At 51.4% G+C, this 16888-nt stretch overlaps 2 protein-coding genes across 2 annotated transcripts; both read right to left on the minus strand.

Moving 5' to 3' along the window:
- Positions 1-2913: 2913 nt before the first annotated feature.
- KCNS1 (potassium voltage-gated channel modifier subfamily S member 1) lies at positions 2914-7981 on the minus strand. The gene is made up of 3 exons (XM_068987659.1): positions 7906-7981; positions 6199-7241; positions 2914-3384 (listed from the first exon to the last, which is right to left on the minus strand). Exons 1-3 carry the CDS (start codon positions 7979-7981, stop codon positions 2914-2916), a joined length of 1590 nt encoding a protein of 529 aa, XP_068843760.1.
- A 4861-nt stretch (positions 7982-12842) lies between these two features.
- Positions 12843-15712, minus strand: LOC138091765 (WAP four-disulfide core domain protein 5-like). The gene is made up of 4 exons (XM_068987735.1): positions 15574-15712; positions 13555-13695; positions 13321-13461; positions 12843-12947 (listed from the first exon to the last, which is right to left on the minus strand). The coding sequence occupies exons 1-3, from the start codon at positions 15656-15658 to the stop codon at positions 13322-13324; spliced, it is 366 nt and encodes a 121-aa protein (XP_068843836.1). The 5' UTR covers positions 15659-15712; the 3' UTR covers positions 12843-12947; position 13321.
- Positions 15713-16888: the final 1176 nt, after the last annotated feature.

Consider the following 16888-nt stretch of genomic DNA (forward strand, 5'->3'; position numbering starts at 1 on the left):
TTATTTACTCTAATGAATTATGCTTTCTGACTAAGTAATCAGCAGGATTCCTATTCCTATCACTTACGTGCTAAGTCAATTCAGTCCTGACTGTTTGCAATCCTATGGACTGTGACCTGCCAGGCTCCTCTGTCCATGGGGATTCTCCAGGCAAGAATACTGGAGTGGGTTTCCATGCTCTTCTCCAGGGGATTTTCCTGACCCAGGGATTGAACCCGCATCTCTTATGTCTCCTGCACTGGCAGGCAGGTTCTTTACCACTAGCACCACCATCACTTATAAACTGTGCCTCACTGAAGACTAGAACCAGAGATTGCAGATTCTGAGTCACTCCACATGTCACCCTCCGTCCCTAGTCATCCAGAAAGCACACCAGGCAGCCAGCTTCATACAGGCAGACACAGGTCCCTGGACCCAGACTCTTTATTTGCATCATGGTTTTCACTGATACACAGGAGAGGGAGTAATTTGTTGCTTTTCTGCCAGGACCACATGTAGCCTCGTGATGGATGCAGGCCAGACGATGCTTCCCTGAGCTTTCCTCAAACCCGCTCTAGGGACTCAAAGGCTGGAAGCTATCTGGTTCCTTGGTATGTTCAGCAAGACTGTAAGGGTGGTGCATGCAGCCCTTCAGGTCTCTGTGCCCTGACCTGGGCAGAGCCAGGCTAGGAATTATGTGAGTGTGTAGGAGGGCTGGTGTGTGCGTGGTGAATTCATAGGCAGCCCCTTGGCTTAGCTCCAGTCTCTGCTCCAATCTGGAGACTCAGAATCCACCCACCTGTGGGGGCCGCCTGTGTACTAGGCCCTGTGTGGGACCCAAGGCCTTCGCATATGCTGTTCCCTCTCCTTGAAACACGCTTCCAGGCACCCCATTGCCTCATTTGGTATTTATCCTTATGATGGGGTGACCACTTGCTCAGAAAAGTCTCCTCTGACCTTCTTGGTTAATGGTCCCTGCTCCCTTACAGGCTTACAGTTCCCTTTACTTCATAAAACGATTACATATTTATGTGATTATTGGATTAAAATCCACTTCCTCCACTAGTCTATAAGCTTCACGAGTGTAGGGATATATATTTTGCTCCCCATTGTATCTCTGGAACCTAGCAAGCAGTTAATAATTCAAAAGCGAGGTAGGTGACGCAGATCTGAGAAGTGGTGGGGCTGATACAGTGGCGCCTGTGTGTATGAGGAGATGCATGGGAAGCGGGGGTGGCTATGGGGAACTGGAGAGCGTGTGCCTGCCCCAACGATGTCTGAATTAAAAAATACACTAAAAATACTGTTCGGCCAAACAAAACACATCTGCAGGCCACACGTGTAGTCCCAGCTTATGCCCCTTCCAAAAGGTATTGGTTGAATGAGTGAGGAAAGAATCTATAAGGAAATCATTTTTAAATCCTCAAAAAGCAAGGAGGAGGGAGGCAGAACCTCCTTTTCGATCTCAATTTCTCCCTCTTTCTTGAGGACAAGGTCTCTCTCTATTTCTCTTTCTCCTCAGCGCCCAGCATCCTGTGGACTGTACAAATCGGTCAATCCATTCAACGTTGACAAAACACCTGCTCCGAACCAAGCTGGGTTCAATCAGACAGCGTCTTCCATCTTGGAGCTCAGTGTAGGGGAAAGACAGGGCCATAGACCAGCCACGATGGTCCTGTGTTGGCTCTCCTAGCCACAGTATGTGGAAAGGGCTGTGGGAACCCTTCCCTCCCAACTTTCTCGGCAAGTAGAGAGAGGATTCAGCAGGTGAATATGAGAGATATGGCCCCAGAAAAGAGGAGAGCTGGACCTGGCCAAAAGGGACAGGAGGCTCAAGCATTGCCTAGCTGGTGACCCAAGGTAGGGCTGGAGGTCTGTATCACGGGAAGAAGGGAACTGCCAAGGTCAGTCTAGGGGGATCTGGGAAGGGGAGACAGATGTCCAGGCACAGCAGCTCCTTGCCATCAACACTTCAGAGCTGAGCTGGCTCTAAATCAATGCCACCCCTGCTCCATTTGGCTTTCATCTCCCTCTGGGGCACAGACTGTGACTATCTGATAAATGGGCTGTGACATGGAGATGGAGCAGCCCTAGCACAGCTGGGTCTAGCCTTGAGGCCTCAGGCTGGGGCCCCTTCAGATTTTCTGTATCTTAAGCCAGGGAGGAGTCCTGGGAGGAAGCCTCAGGACTATTGCTTAGCAAGTCTTACCCATCCACTGAGGAGGCAGCCTCCTAGTCCTTCCTCCCAGACCTCATCTTTGAGACCTAATTCTTGTTGGAAGGTCCTGGCAAAGAACCACAGATGAGGTCCAGGGATTCTACATCTGAATCCCCTGTCTGGTCCTTTCCCTAGCTCTAACAGAAGTGTCTAACCCTATGAACCAACTCTTGGGGCCCATGAACCACCTAAAACCACCTACAAACTTCGTGAGGGTAGAAGAAAAACCAGAGCAAGAAATATTGGCCTTGGCAGATCAACAAGCTGGGATTCCAACCTTGGCTCCACCACTTCTAGCCGTGTGATATTTAGGCAAGTCATTGTGCCTCTCTGAGCCTCAGTTTCCTCATCTGAGAAATGGGGATAATTCTCATCTTCTAACATAGGGTCAATGGGACATGGCTAACAGATAGGAAGTGCTCAGGAATTGTTAGCATCCTTTTGACTTTCCCTCTTTGGCTCATGCCTGTACTGTGGGTGGCTTTTATTTATAAAGGTCTTTGGGTTGCTCCACAGGCTCATAGAGTCTAGGATAACACTATGTTTCCCTGTCTTTAGAGGAAAGGACCCAGCCTCCAGGTGTTATTTCTGAGGCCAGACAGAGTGAGTGATCCTGAGAGGTCATGCCACGAAGAAGAAGTTAAGCAGGGGAGGAATCTCTGCTCCATTTCAGCTGATTGCAGGGGTATGGGAAGCGGGTGCATGGAGCCCTGGTTTTAATACACCTGAGAGTTTGGAGGCCCACTGGAGGCCTGGGCCTCCAGGTCTTCAGACCTGCCCTCCTGGGAGGTCTCGCGAGACGTCTCCAGAGATGCCTCTGACACCCCATCGATGCTGCTCAGCAAGTCCTCAAACTCCCGGTGGTCGCTGTTGCGCACGGCGGCTTCCAGAGCCTTCTGGCGCCGGTAGAAGTGGGAGAACTTGTTGAAGATGATGGTGATGGGGAGCGCCACAACCAGGATGCCCCCCAGGATGCAGCCCGAGGCCGCCAGCTTGCCAGCCACTGTCACTGGCACCACGTCCCCATAGCCCACGGTGGTCATGCTCACCGTGCCCCACCACCAGCAGGCTGGGATGGTGTCAAAGCCCACGTCCTCCTCCTTCTCGGCTGTGTAGGCCACACCAGAGAACACAGACACCCCCACGGCCAGATACAACAGCAAGATGCCCACCTCACGGTAGCTGTGCTGGAAGAGAATGCAGGAAGCCAGGTGAGAGCCAGCTTGGCTTACAGACTTTGTGTTGGGAAGGTGTGGAAACTGAGGCTCAGAGAGTCCTAGGGGCAGGTCTGAAGTCACCCAGCAAAGCAGAACTGATGCCAACACCCAGGGTTCCCTGCTGCACACTAAGATCTTTCAACTATAATAGCCAGCAGATCGCCCTGAGATTGAACACAGGCCTGATTTCTGTTGTCCAAGTGAGTGCCAGCTAAGCTATGGCTATTTCTCCTAGTGCAGGGGCCACTGGTGACACCAGCCAGTTATGGAAAGCTCAGAATTTTTTCCACTGTTGCAGAACCAAGAGAACCACAGTTTATATTCCACAATGCAAAGAGGTGGGCTCATGTCCTTTGGTCTATCCTATTTCTGATAAGGACAAAAATATTTTCTGCCACTCAAGGAAGCTTAGAGGATACATAGGTTCCCTGGACCACCTATTGAATGACTTGCCTGTGGGAATGTATATTTGTTCTGCCCCTGAGGCCAAGCCCTATGGCACTGATTCTGTGCCCCATGGGGCATGCAGCAATGTCTGGAGTCATTTGGGGGGGCAGGTGTGCTACTGGCATCTAGGTAGAAGCATCTAGTCCTGGCATCAGTGGTAGAGGCCAGGGATGCTGCTAAACACCCTACAACGCACAGGACAGCCCCACCAACAAGGAATTATCTGGCTCTAAATGTCCACAGTGCCAGGGCTGAGAACCCCTAGTCTGGAACAGGGCCTCCCAACTATAAGGTGGAGAGAAATCATGTCTGGTGCTGTGCTTAGTTGCTCAGATGTGTCTGACTCTTTGTGACCTGTGGACTGTAGCCTGCCAGGCTCCTCTGTCCATGGGGATTCTCTCAGCAAAAATATTGGAGTGGGTTGCCATGCCCTTCTCCAGGGGATCTTCCCAACCCAGGGATCGAACCCAGGTCTCCAGAATTGCAAGCAGATTCTTTACCATCTGAGCCACCACGGAAGCCCGTAAGGTGGAGAGAAATCAGGAAGGGGGGACTAATTCAGTATTTCTGGGGTTATTGCTTAGTTGCCAAGTTGTGTCTGACTCTTTTGCAACCCTGTGGACTGTAGCCTGCCAGGCTCCTCTGTTCATGGAATTTCGCAGGCAAGAATACTCAAGTGGGTTGCCATTTCCTTCTTCAGGAGATCTTCCCAAACCAGGGATCAAACCCAAATCTCCTGCATTGGCAGGCAGAGTCTTTATTGCTGAGCCTTAACTCCAGGTCTGCAACAGGGCCAGAGATTTTGCAAGCTCCCTGGTAACAAGAAAGCAGCTGCTGGCCAGGGTCTCATCAGCAGTCTTTCACCCGTGTCTTAGACTCTGCAGCGTTGGTCAATACTCTTCTCCTTCCTTGTAGAAAATGTCAGCAGCATCAGGCCCTGGCTCCCTGCAGGGTGGAGGCAGGGTTCTGGGGCGCTGGAGAGATGCCGAGTTCAGGAAGTCTGGCAAATGAATTCCCTCTACCTGCCCCAGCATTCTGCCAGCTGCCCTGCTTGCATTCAGCATCCCAGCTGCCCTGCCATAAAAGCATGCAAAAGGTTTTCCTAAGCTATGCATGGAAGGGACCTTTTAGCACCTTTTAGGGATTCTTAACAGGGTTGCATGGACCTTCAGGAGAAGCCGAGGTGCTAGAGTCAGGACCAGCTGGACTCCTCTCTGGGCGGTCCCACTTACTCCCTGAGGAACTTCTGACAAGTCCTGCCACCTCTTGGAGCCTCAGTTTCCACATCTGCAAAGTAGTCACAGAAATACCTGCCCTGTTTAAAACTCTCACAGGATCCCCTATTCCCATGGGATAAAATCCAAAGTTGTGGGCCAGGGACTTCCCGGGTGGTCCAGTGGCTTAGACTCCATGCTCCCAGTGCAGGGGGCCTGGGTTCAATCCCTGGTCAGAGAATTAGATCCCACATGGCCCAACTGAGAGTTCTGGTGTGCCACAACTAAGACCTGGTGCAGCCAAATTAATTAAAATAAAATATTAAAAAATAAATTGAGGGCCCTTCAGTACCCTCCCCCACTTACCTCTCCAACCTCCTCAGTGGGCATGTTCTTTCCTCCAGGTCCCCCTCCCAGCATCACCCTTATTCCCCTCCAAACCTTCATCCAAGCTGTTCACATTTCCTCCCTCCTCCAAACAGGTCAATTTCACCCCCTTGAGGGTAAGCTTGCCAGGGCAGCAATTCACCCACAGTGCAGGGCCTGACACAGGGCGGCTGCTCAATAAGTTGCAACCAGGCTTTAAAAAGCCAACCCTCAGACCTCAACTTCTTCATCTACCGGAAGGGAATAAATAATAGCACCTTCCTGAGGATAAAATCGAGAATGGATAGGAAACTGGCACAGAGGCAGCATTCAGTTACGTGTTAGCTCTGGACCCATTGCTAGACTTAGCCTAGGCAGCGTGACCTATGATACCTGTGTTCTCTGATAACGCCAGCACAAAGGCTCATCGGGAGGAGCCGGCTAGCACCCTGCTTTGCATATTTTTATGATAGTTGACTTGCAAAGAGTCGGAAACGACTTAGCGACTGGACAACAACAACAATGTTTTGACAGATAGCTCCAAAGTAAGCTCTGTCTTTTTTTTTGGTATGTTTTTGGTTTGGTTTGGTTAAGCTCTGCCTCGGTTTTCCCCTTCTCCCCTGGGAAAAAGATAACAGAAAGACCTCCTGTTGAAATGCACACCTGGAATCCTCAGCCTGGACACCGCAGACCTGGAAGGGCCCCTGTTCACCAGCCCCGCGGTTACACCCACCTCCCCTAAACCCCCACCCCCTACCTTGAGTGTTGCGCCCAGCGAGCGCAGGCCGGTGGAGTGGCGCGCCAACTTGAGCACGCGGAAGATGCGCATGAGACGGAACACCTGCACCACCTTGCCCAGATCGCCCAGCTCCTCGCCACCCGCTCCGCCCCGGTCTCGGAGCGCCGCACCGGCCAGCAGCGTAAGGTAAAAGGGCAGCACGGACACGATGTCAATGAGGTTGAGCGGGTGGCAGAAGAAGTTGCGCGTGCTGGGCGCTAGCAGCAGGCGCGACGACACCTCGAAGCTGAACCAGGCGATGCAGAAGTACTCGAGGCGCCGCAGCACCGGATCGTCGCGCACGCCCTCCGGGCTGCGGCCCGCGGCCACCGCTGCCACCGCGGCCGCCGCCTCGCGGGCCTGGTACTCGGGCAGGCTGTGGATGCACATGGCGGCGATGGAGGCGAGCACCACGCCGATGGAGACGCAGCTGAAGAGCTTGCTGGGCAGCGAGTAGCCCGGGTTCTCCATGGTGAGCCAGAGGCGGCGGCGCAGGCGGCCGCAGCGCGCCGCCCCGTAGCGCGCCAGCTCGCGCTGCACGTCGGAGATCTCATCGGGGCACGGGTCCACGCTGCTCGGCGTGTCGCTGTCCTCGTCCCAGGCGCGCGGCCGCGTCACCCGCCGCTCCAGGTAGCGCGCGCGGCAGCACGTGGCCAGCGCGCTCTCGCCCAGGCCCCAGTAGTCGGCCTCCTGGCCAAAGGCGAAGACGCACAGCTCGTCGAGCACGTGCAGGTGGCCAGTGCGGTAGAAGTGCAGCAGGCCCAGGAAGAAGCCCGGGTGCCGATCGAAGTAGAACTCGCGCGCCGCCGCGTCGTAGTCGTCGCACAGGCGCCGCGCCTGCTCCTCCGACGCCGCGGCCTGCAGGCGGCCCAGCCGCGTGCCTGGGAAGCGCGCCAGGGCTCGCGCGCTCAGCCGCCGCCGCACGCCGCCCACGTTCACGCGCAGCGCCTCGTCGCTTCGCCGCCAAGGGACCCGGGCGCCGGGCCCCGGGGACTCGCTCACCATGGCTGAGGCACCCTGGCCTGCGGACAGGGAGGGTCACGCTGAAAGGCGCGTCCTCCGACCTCCCTTCCCCAAAGTCAAAGTGAGGTCGCTCAATCGTGTCTGACTCTTTGCGACCCCATGGACTGTAGCCCGCCAGGCTCCTCTGTCCATGGGATTTTCCAGGCAAGGGTACTGGAGTGGGTTGCCATTTCCTTATCCAGGGGATCTTCCCTACCCAGGGATCAAACCCAGGTCTCCCACATTGCAGGCAGACACTTTACCATCTGAACCATCCTTCCCCAAAGACCAGGTCTAAATTCCCTCCCTGCGCCATCCACCAGCCAAGTGTGTTGGAGGTTCCATGTGAAGCGTCTGGTATGCCATAGGCGCACAGTGAGTGTCAAGTGCCCTCTGGACTCAAGAGTCAGGCTTGGGTTTGACTCTCACTCCCCGACTGGTGGGTTTTTGGCCAAATCATCAAGTCCGCCTCCTTCATTTACATAAAGGAAATGCTGAGCTGTACCTTGGATGATGAGAACTATTGAAGGCAGAATGTCCTGGAACCTGGTGGCTGCCCATACAATATGTCTCCTTGCCCAAACTTGGATTTTCGCATACCAGAGGTTTCCTACTGGATCTTGGTCAAGCCCGTACTTTGAACTTCAGTTTCCTCTTTTACACAATGGGATAGTTAATGCTTACTATCTAGGGTTATTGGGAGAATCAGTTTAGACCAGAAGTTCTTAAGATGCGTTCCCTGAGCTAGCAGCATCACCATCACCTGGGGATTTGTCAAAGATGCACTGTATTCTTAGCCTGCTGGGGACTTGCTGAATCACCGACTCAGGGGAGGGGATTCAGCAGTGTGTGTTTCACCAAGTTTGGAGGGTGATTCTGATGCACGGTCAGGATTGCGAGTCATTGGCTTAGACTTTTTAATCGGTAGAGTCTGTCAGAGGGCTTCGGTGGTGGCTCAGCAGTAAAGAATCCACCTGCTAATGCAGGAGACATGGGTTTGATTCCTGGGTCAGGAAGGTGCCCTGGAGGAGGACACGGCAACCCACTCCAGTATATTGCCTGGAAAATCCCATGGACAGGGGAGCTTGGCAGGCTATGTATAGTCAGTCCATAGGGTCACAAAGTGTCAGATACGACTTAGTGACTAAACAACAACCGTAAGCATCAGTCAAACAGAATTTTGGCTCTTGTGTGACCACAAACAAGTCATGTCACCTTTCACAGCTCCTGTCAACCATCGCCAGGGGTGGTTAAAAATATTAACCACCTGTCGTTAGCAGGCCTGGCACCAGAGGGGTGTAGTAAGTCGTTCACCTGTTTTACTGTCTCCCAGAGTTAGGCAAACCTGGGCTTATCACCACCCCAATGCAGCTGGAGCCTTGAAGAGGATGCTTTTCTCCAGATTTCTATTTCTGGCACGATGCACAATTCACAATGCAGACAATAGCACCTGCTCCCGAAAGCTGGAGGATTAAGGTGGGTTATGGATGTGCTCAGCCTTAGTGGATACTCAGGAAATGTTAGATCCTTCCACTCCTCACTGTCTCCAAGCTCTGCTGGATTCAAGGGCTAGTGACCACCTCCTGACCCTCAGTAATCTCATCTGGACTGGGTTCAGTAATGCCTGCTTCTCAGGGTGAACCAGGGACTGAGTTTGTATCCAGCTGCTGGCCTAGTGCCTGACAGGAAGCACGCAGGGTGCCTTTCTCTCACTCTGAGCCTAGTGTTTAATTAAGTGGGGATTTTGTCCTTACCTCTGTCACTAGTGTGACCTCTGGCCAGTCTCCTCCAGCTCTGGGTTTTAGCTCCCTTATCTACAGAATGGAGATAATACATTCCGGTGAAGAGTTATTGTGAGTATGTGTGAAGAGGCCCCTGGAACACAATAGATGCTCAATAAATGTCAATTCATGGCACTTCCCTCATTAGACTTGGGTTCAAATTCTGCATCTGCCATTTACTAACTGTTGACCTTGAGCAGAATCATGCCCCTCTCTGAGCTTTGGTTTCCTCATCTGTAAACTGGGGAACATCATACTTTTCATGAGAAGTTTTGAGGATTAAGTGAGGCAAATTGTTAATGGGCAGCACCATTCCTGGCACATAATTCATGCACAATAAATACATATGTGATGCCGCTCCTATGCCTCTGCTGGACTTGGAGTCAAAAGATGGGGTTTCTAATCCAGTTCCATCACGCATTAGGCACATGACTGTGGGCAAATCCTTTTCCCTTTTTTCTAAAACCCACCTTCCTGCTTTATGAAACAAGATGAATAATTTAACAAACCTTCCCTGACAAGAATCTGAATATCAGTAAGAAAGATTAATGATTTGCTCAAAATCATTTGCTCAAAATTATTATCCAGCTAGCCCATGGCACAGTTGAGGCTAGAGACTAGACTTTTTGATTCAAGACTCTCCATACATTAATTTTGAGCACCTACTATGTGCTGGTCCCTTCTCTGGGCTCTAGATACTCTTGACTGAGTTTAATCCCTCCACCCTGACTGGGAGGTTTTCGACTCCTGCTGTACAGATGAGCCGATGGGACAGCCCCAGAGCTCAGCCAGTCCCACACTGCTCACTCCTTGAGGGGCTTCTCATAGTGGGGCCCCAGGCACTGGGAACCCCGGGGCAGCCTGGCTTCCCATTCTTGCAGCCCACGCCCCTTCCCCTAACCTCGTGGCTCCCCGCTCCCCAAGGGAGGTCCCTTACCTGTAGGGGCTCCTCCAGGGTGCCTGCAGGCTGTGTAGTTCCCAAAGGCGCAGAGGCTGGAGAGCCGCTGTCTGGGCGGGATCTCTCTGCCCCGCGGCCCCTCTGTGCCTCTGCAGCCTGCAGCCAGAGGCCCCGCTGCCGCCTCTGCCCAACCTTCCTCCGTCCCCGGTGGCTGAGGTCTATTGATCGCTGCCGCTGCCTGGGGAGGGAGCCCGGAAACAGTGGTTTCTATTCCTGACTCGGATTAGAGAAGAAGGGGGGTGTATGGAGACTGGGCCCCCACAGCATCCTCACCAAGTCAGGGGCCAGGGGATGAGGGGTAATTTGGTGGGGGGTCCCTGTAGAGAAGGACAACAGTAATAATAGCTTCATTAGTTGAGTCCTTAATATGAGCCAGGGGCTGGGCTTCAGGTGACTTATCTAAGTTCTTGCCGGCAGGGTCTTCTGTTCCTTGTTTCCAAGTGTCACTTGCTCAGGGCACTTAGCTAGACCTTGTGGCCCTGGAATTGGAACTCACATATTCCAATATTTCAGCAGGGACATCTTGAAACAGGGAAGCCTGAAACAAACCATTTTGCCCCCAAAATTCAGTGTCCTTACCTGCCCACAGAAATCCTGATTCACGGTGGCAAGGGTAAGACAGAACCCTGCCAAAGAGCTTTGTCAAAGTGTGTGACCCACAAGCTTTTATTAAACAGCTATTGTGTGCCTGGTCCTGAAGATTAGGACCTGGATACAAGAAAGGATTCCTACTTTATAGATATTGTTATTAATAATGATGGCTTATTTATTGAGCACTTACCTTGGTTCTAATATTCTATAGACCTCATCTCTTAAACTGCACAATGTTTGTGGCATAGGCACCATTATTATCATTTCAGTCTTGCAGATAAGAAATGTAAGGCTTTGAAGAGATGAAGTGACTTGCTCAAGGTCATATGGTCAGTCGACTTCTGAGTCCTCTAGGCCATCAGTGTCTGATAGATGTAATGTGAGCCACATATAGGCTTTAAATTTTTCTTAAGGCAACCTTTAAAAACAGTAAAAAGAAATGGGTAACATTAGTCTTACTACTATATTTTATTTAACCCCAATATTATTAATATAATTTCAACATGGAATCAGTAAAGAAAGTATGAATGAGGAATTTTACATTTTCACTTTTGTGCTGTCTTCAAAATCCAGGTATTACTTTGGAGGAGGTTGTTTGTTTTTAGTATTTATTTATTTGGCTGCACCAGGTCTTAGCTGCGGTGTGTGGAATCTTTACCATCTGAGCCAGCAGGGATGCCCCACATGTGGGCTCTTTTACTTGCAACATGTGCGGTCTTTTCTTCTTTTTTTTAGTTGCAGCATGCAAACACCAGGCCTTCCCCGGTGGCTCAGACGGTAAAGCATCTGCCTGCAATGCAGGAGACCTAGATTCGATCCCTGGGTTGAGAAAATCCCCTGGAGAAGGAAATGGCAACCCACTCCAGTACTCTTGCCTGGAAAATCCCAAGCATGGAGGGGCCTGGTAAGCTACAGTCCACGGGGTCGCAAAAAGTCGGACACAACTGAGCGACTTCACTTCACTTCATGCAAACTCTTTCTTAGCTGTGGCATATGGGATCTAGTTCCCCAACCAGGGATTGAACCTGGTCTCCCTAGCAACTTGAAAAATATGAAATTAATCACCTCATAGTTTCTGTGGATCAGAAATCTGGGTATGGCACAGCTGGATTCTCTACTCAGGGTCTTACTAGGTTGAAGTTAAGGTGTCAGCCAGGGTCATGGTTCTCATCTGGGGTTTGGGGTTCTCTTCCAGCTCACAGAGTGTTGGCAGAATTCATTTCCCTGTGGTTGTAGGATGGACCTTTTCTTGCTTGCTGTCTGCTGGGGATCACTCTCAGGAATGTCCCTTGGGATGGCTGTGTGTGTGTGTATGTGTGTGTGTGTGTGTGTGTGCATGTGTGTGCGCGCGCTAAGTCGCTTCGGTAGTGTCTGACTCTTTGCTACACTATGGACTGTAGCTCACCAGGCTCCCCTCTCCATGGGATTCTCCAGGCAAGAATGCTGGAGTGGGTTGCCATTTTCCTTCTCCAGCGCGTCTTCCTGACCCAGGGATCGAACCCTAATCTCTTACACCTCCTGCATTGGCAGGCTGGTTCTTTACCACTAGTGCCACTTGGGATGGCTGTCATCGCCTTGACACCCCCACTCATTAAGCTCTGACTATGGACCAGGCCCACAAGAAATAGAGGCCAGTGAGTTATTATCCAATGGTAGAGTCAGACCCACCCATAAATAATGACATCTCAACTGTTCAGACAACATTTCCCCAAATGTGGAGCAATTTGAAATGATCTTGGGTGTGTCTGGATGCAACATCGTACAACAGTGACTCTTGCACTGAGAAAGTTCTTTTCGATCCTTCTGATCACCCCAGCAAGAATATCCCAGATTGGAGATCTGTGTCTTTAATGTCTCTTTAACCCTCGGTAATCTTCCTTTATTACAACAGAGACAGCGAGCAGGCTTCAGGCTCACAGTTCGGCCAGGTGGCAGTATCTAGCCAGAATCTAATATTATTATTTCATATCATTTAATCAGACATGATTTACTTACATGGAACTTAATTGCTTTCAGTGCATCTGTTTTTACACTTACATTCTGTTTGTGAAAAGTGTCCCTGCTTATCCCATTTAAAGTAGTGATATCCAGTGTTTCTTCTCAAGTAAATTTATTTTTATACAAAATGAGTCCCTTGGAAGAAAAACATTAGGTCAATAGGAGTACAGGCAATACACAAAATATTATGATGCTATTTTGCAGATATGGCGAACACTGTGAACAGATTGATGTTTGGAAAATTCTTCTAGAACAGTGTTTATTAGAAGGTTGGAATTTCCACTGGCAGAGGGGCTTCTCTCTGGATTGCTGGGTCCCAGACCCCACCCATCTTCATATCTTCCTGCAGAGAACCCCATCCCGAGGTTCAGAGTTATGGATCCTAAGCCAGAATTAGCCTGAGGAGAGAGAAGGAAAAGGTTAACCCCCTTTCCATAATAAAACTCTGGGTTCTGGGCCTGATTCCCCCATCGAGGCCCCATCAGCCCAGCCATGAAGGCAGGATCCCCCGCCCTCCTTCACAAAGGCAAACTGAAGCTCCGAGCATTTAGGGCTGTGGTCCAGGTGATGCGAGTTCAGCAAGAGAACAGGGACCCCCAGTTCCTCTGTCATCCTCGGAGGACCCCTCCCACCCCATCCACTTTTCCAGTGCTGGCCACAGGAGGCCCAGGCTTCTGGGAAGGTTCCTGTTCAGCTGGTTGAACTTGAGGAATGTCTTAGGGCTGGGGCTCAGAGAGGAAAGGAGCGTGCCCGAGGCACACACAGCCCTACCTCAGACAGGGTTTCTGCAGTCCCGGCCACAGGCGCCCAGGCAGCACCGCTTGCGGCCCTGGCAGTCCGAGTCCTTGGAGCACAGGTGCTGCATGGGGCTAACGCAGCGCAGACGGTCCTCAGGGCATCTGCCCATCTTAACTGCAACACAGGGACCGGGTGAGCCCTGCCTGTGCCCCGGCCCTGGCGTCAGGGGTCTGGCTGGCGATCAGCAAGGTGGAGAGGGACCCTTACCTGAGACCTTCCGGACACACTGGAGGAAGCACCCTTGGCGACAGCACTTCATCCCTGAGGGACACTGGCTGTCTTGCAGACACTGATCAGGCACCCGGAGGAGGCAGGGCCCGTCATCCGGTGGGCAGCCCCCAGACTTCTCTGTAAGAGAATTCCCCAAATTTTGCCACTGGAGGCAGTTCAGAATTCAGTATAAGCGCTGTCCTGGGGATAGCATGATCTAAATTCTCCATTCCACACTTCTTTGCCCATCGTTTGCAATTTTTTTTTTTTTTGGAATGGACTTGCTTGTTTTTTTTTTTTTAACTTTTTTTATTGACATCTAAAGTGAAATGTAACATTATGTTAGTTTCAGGTGTGCAATGTGATGATTTATTTTTTATGTCCTGCAAAATGATCACCACAGTGTCTCATTAACATCCATCACCATCATAGTTAAATTGTTTTTCTTGTGATGAGAACTTTTAAGATCAATTCTTTTAGCTACATCCAAATGTGAATTATAGCATTATTAACTGTAGGCACCATGCTGTACATTATATCTTCGTGACTTACTTTATATCTGGAAGTGTGTACATTTTGACCCTCTTCACCCATTTCACTCCCACCCCTACACCCTAGCTTTGGCAACAACCACCCACTGTTTTCTGTGTCTGTGAGCTTGATTTTTTTGTTTCTGAGATAATCCCATACAGTAGTTATCTCTCTCTGATTTATTTCGCTCAGCACAACGGCCTCAGGTCCATCCAGGCTCCTGTAAATGGCTGGCAAGGCTTTTGCTGCTGTTGTTTTTTAGTTTGTTTTGTACTCTAAGCCTCAGTTTTCTGTCTGTGAAATGGGAAGCTAAACTCCATCCTCCCAGGGTTGGTTTGAGACATATAAGGCAGGGGAAAAAAAAAAAACCCAACAATTTTAAGTTCAAAATCTCCACTGGGGCACCTGGACCGCACCTGGCCCAGCCCCAGCCCATCTCTCTGGTCTCTTCCTCTCCCCTGTCTCCACCTGGCGGCTCCTGATCAACTCCAAGCTGCTTCTCTTTGCAGGCCCTGTTTTCTTGCCCCGTGTATTACTCTCAAGTTTTCATCTGCCTTTCATCCCTAACCTTCTCTCCAAATCCAGGCTCCCCACTCATAGACATATACACAGAGACCCAGTCATATACACACACCGGTGTGGTCAGAGTGTTACAGGCCCAGAAGGGATGGAGGTGGAGGCATCTCCTGGGTGGAGAGGCACCTGTCTTGCTATCTCTGCAGCCCCAGCCTCTCCCATCTGTTGACAGGTCAGACTCAGCCTTTTAAAGGAGGAGGAGGAGAGGAGAGGTAGGGTAGGTAGAGCTTCCTTCCGACAGATCCCCGATCCCAGAAACCACGCCTCCTACTCAACTCAGGAGTCCCTTTCACAGATTGGGCTGGGAGACAGAGAAGCCTGGAGAAGGACACAAACAAGAAGGCAGGGGGCCAGACCAGACCTCGTTTCCACAGAGGATGACAGAAAAGACCATCTCCATGCCATGCAGACCCACAGGTCCAGACGCCCCCATGGAGACACCAAGGAGCAGGGACCGACCGTCCACTCCAACCCTCTCCAGAGGCACAGGAAGACACGTGTTCTCACATGGACACTCATGCAGCCTCAGACACACGCATGTGGTCGTCCCTAGGGATACATGGGCAGACGCAGATCACACTGACAAGCAGGCAAAAGGTACACATATAACTAGAGGTAGACACATGCGTGTGAACACAATCCTACACTCAGACGTGTAGACAGGCAAGCACCGGGAAACTGGCAAGAAAACATTTACAGCTGCACACGCAAGCAGGCTGACAGGCATGAAGATGTACAGACAAGAGGCAAGCTGCTGGAAGTACTAAGAAGTGGTCACACGCACACACACACACACACACACACACACACTGTTACACTTCATTGCCTGCCTTCCCCAAAACCCTTATTCTCACCTTAAAGGTAGAAACCACCTCTGTCCCTGGAGCAGAGGAACCTACCCATACTCACCTCCCTTCCTCCTGCCCAAGGCAGCAGGTAACTGGCTCCCCAAACCCAGGAGGGCCACCAGGAGGAGGAGGCTCTGGGCTCTCATATTTCTTTTGCTGACACCTGATAAGGTAGAACCCAGAGGCCCCCAGATTAACACCTACTAACCTTGAGAGGCTAGAGCAACTGAGTTAAGGGAGGAAGGAGAGAGGATAAACAGAGTGGTATGTGTCTGTCTCATCCTGGCCCCACCCCCTGCCCAAGAGCCACCGTGCAAGGCTGCTTGTGCAAGAACTGATGACGGATGAGGACCCATCCTGCGTGTCAGGGGCTGGGATCCGGTCCTGCCTGTATCGCCTACTTGGGTTGTGATTTGGAAAAACCTTGTCCGTGTTTGGACTTCAGTTTTTCTCATTTGTATAAAGGGTGAGAGTTGTTGAGTCAGATAGTCCCTTTCCTGGGTCTCTAACATCTTGAAGCCCCAGCCATGGCTTAGGTGGAGGATAGAAGTCGGCTTTGAATGTCCAGGAAGGGTTTGCAGAGCTCTGAGACCTGTGAAGTGGAGCATTTGAGTTAGGGTCAGCACTCTGCTGGAGACGGCTGGCCCAGGCTGGCCCAGTGAGTGGGGCCAGCCCTGGTCTCTCCTCTTGGGCTCTGGTGGATGAGAGAGAGACCACCCTGCCTTTGGTAAGATCACCTCCAGTGGCATCTGGTAGCTATCAGGGGTGGATGGAGCAAGGCTTTAGATTTGGCTGTGGTGGCCGGTCACAGAGGATGAAGGTGGCCTCTGGGTCCCCTTCCCTGGCCCTAAGGGATCCTTAGCAAAAGGTCATCTTAGCCAAGGCCCCCCCGCCTAGATTTCACATCATCTGGCTCCTGTGTTTGGTGGAAGAGAGACAAGTGGAGCTCAAAGTCCTAAGGGGCCCCAAGCGGAAATGTACTGAACCTGAGTAACTCACCAGGACTGGAAGAGAGCAAGGCCATCCTCCCCGCCCTCCCATCTGAAAGATAAGGGAACAGTCGGCTGTAGATGGGAGGGGGCTGGCTCAAGGACACAGTTAATTCTTAACTAGGCTGGGACATCTTCTTCGTGAGAACATCGCCTCTCCATGATCCCCATCCTGTTCTCGGAAGTGAGGCGATACCTCCTCTGACCCTGAGAAAAGAAGAGAATGTTCCAGTCCAGGACAACCCTCACAGTCAGGAAGTGTTCCCGGGGGTTTAACCTCATGCTATCTTCTAAGCTCTCAGGAAAAGAAGGGCCCTGTAGTTCATGATCTGATGTGACTTTGGAAATTCTGGCATCCCCATGGCAGCTTTATTTAGAAGGCAAATT

Source organism: Capricornis sumatraensis, chromosome 15, assembly GCF_032405125.1.
Source record: "Capricornis sumatraensis isolate serow.1 chromosome 15, serow.2, whole genome shotgun sequence".
Lineage (NCBI taxonomy): Eukaryota > Metazoa > Chordata > Mammalia > Artiodactyla > Bovidae > Capricornis > Capricornis sumatraensis.

Excerpts from the sequence above, each read along its gene's own strand:
- KCNS1 (XM_068987659.1), bottom strand. The coding sequence starts at position 7,981 with ATGGTGATGCTGCTAGCTCAGGGAACGCATCTTAAGAACTTCTGGTCT. Across the intron at positions 7,242-7,905 it reads TCTCCCAATAACCCTAGATA|GCCAGGGTGCCTCAGCCATG; the intron begins GTAAGCATTAAC and ends CCCTGTCCGCAG. Across the intron at positions 3,385-6,198 it reads CGCTGGGCGCAACACTCAAG|CACAGCTACCGTGAGGTGGG; the intron begins GTAGGGGGTGGG and ends ATTCTCTTCCAG.
- LOC138091765 (XM_068987735.1), bottom strand. The coding sequence starts at position 15,658 with ATGAGAGCCCAGAGCCTCCTCCTCCTGGTGGCCCTCCTGGGTTTGGGG. Across the intron at positions 13,696-15,573 it reads CTTGGGCAGGAGGAAGGGAG|AGAAGTCTGGGGGCTGCCCA; the intron begins GTGAGTATGGGT and ends ATTCTCTTACAG. Across the intron at positions 13,462-13,554 it reads GTGTGTCCGGAAGGTCTCAG|TTAAGATGGGCAGATGCCCT; the intron begins GTAAGGGTCCCT and ends CCTGTGTTGCAG.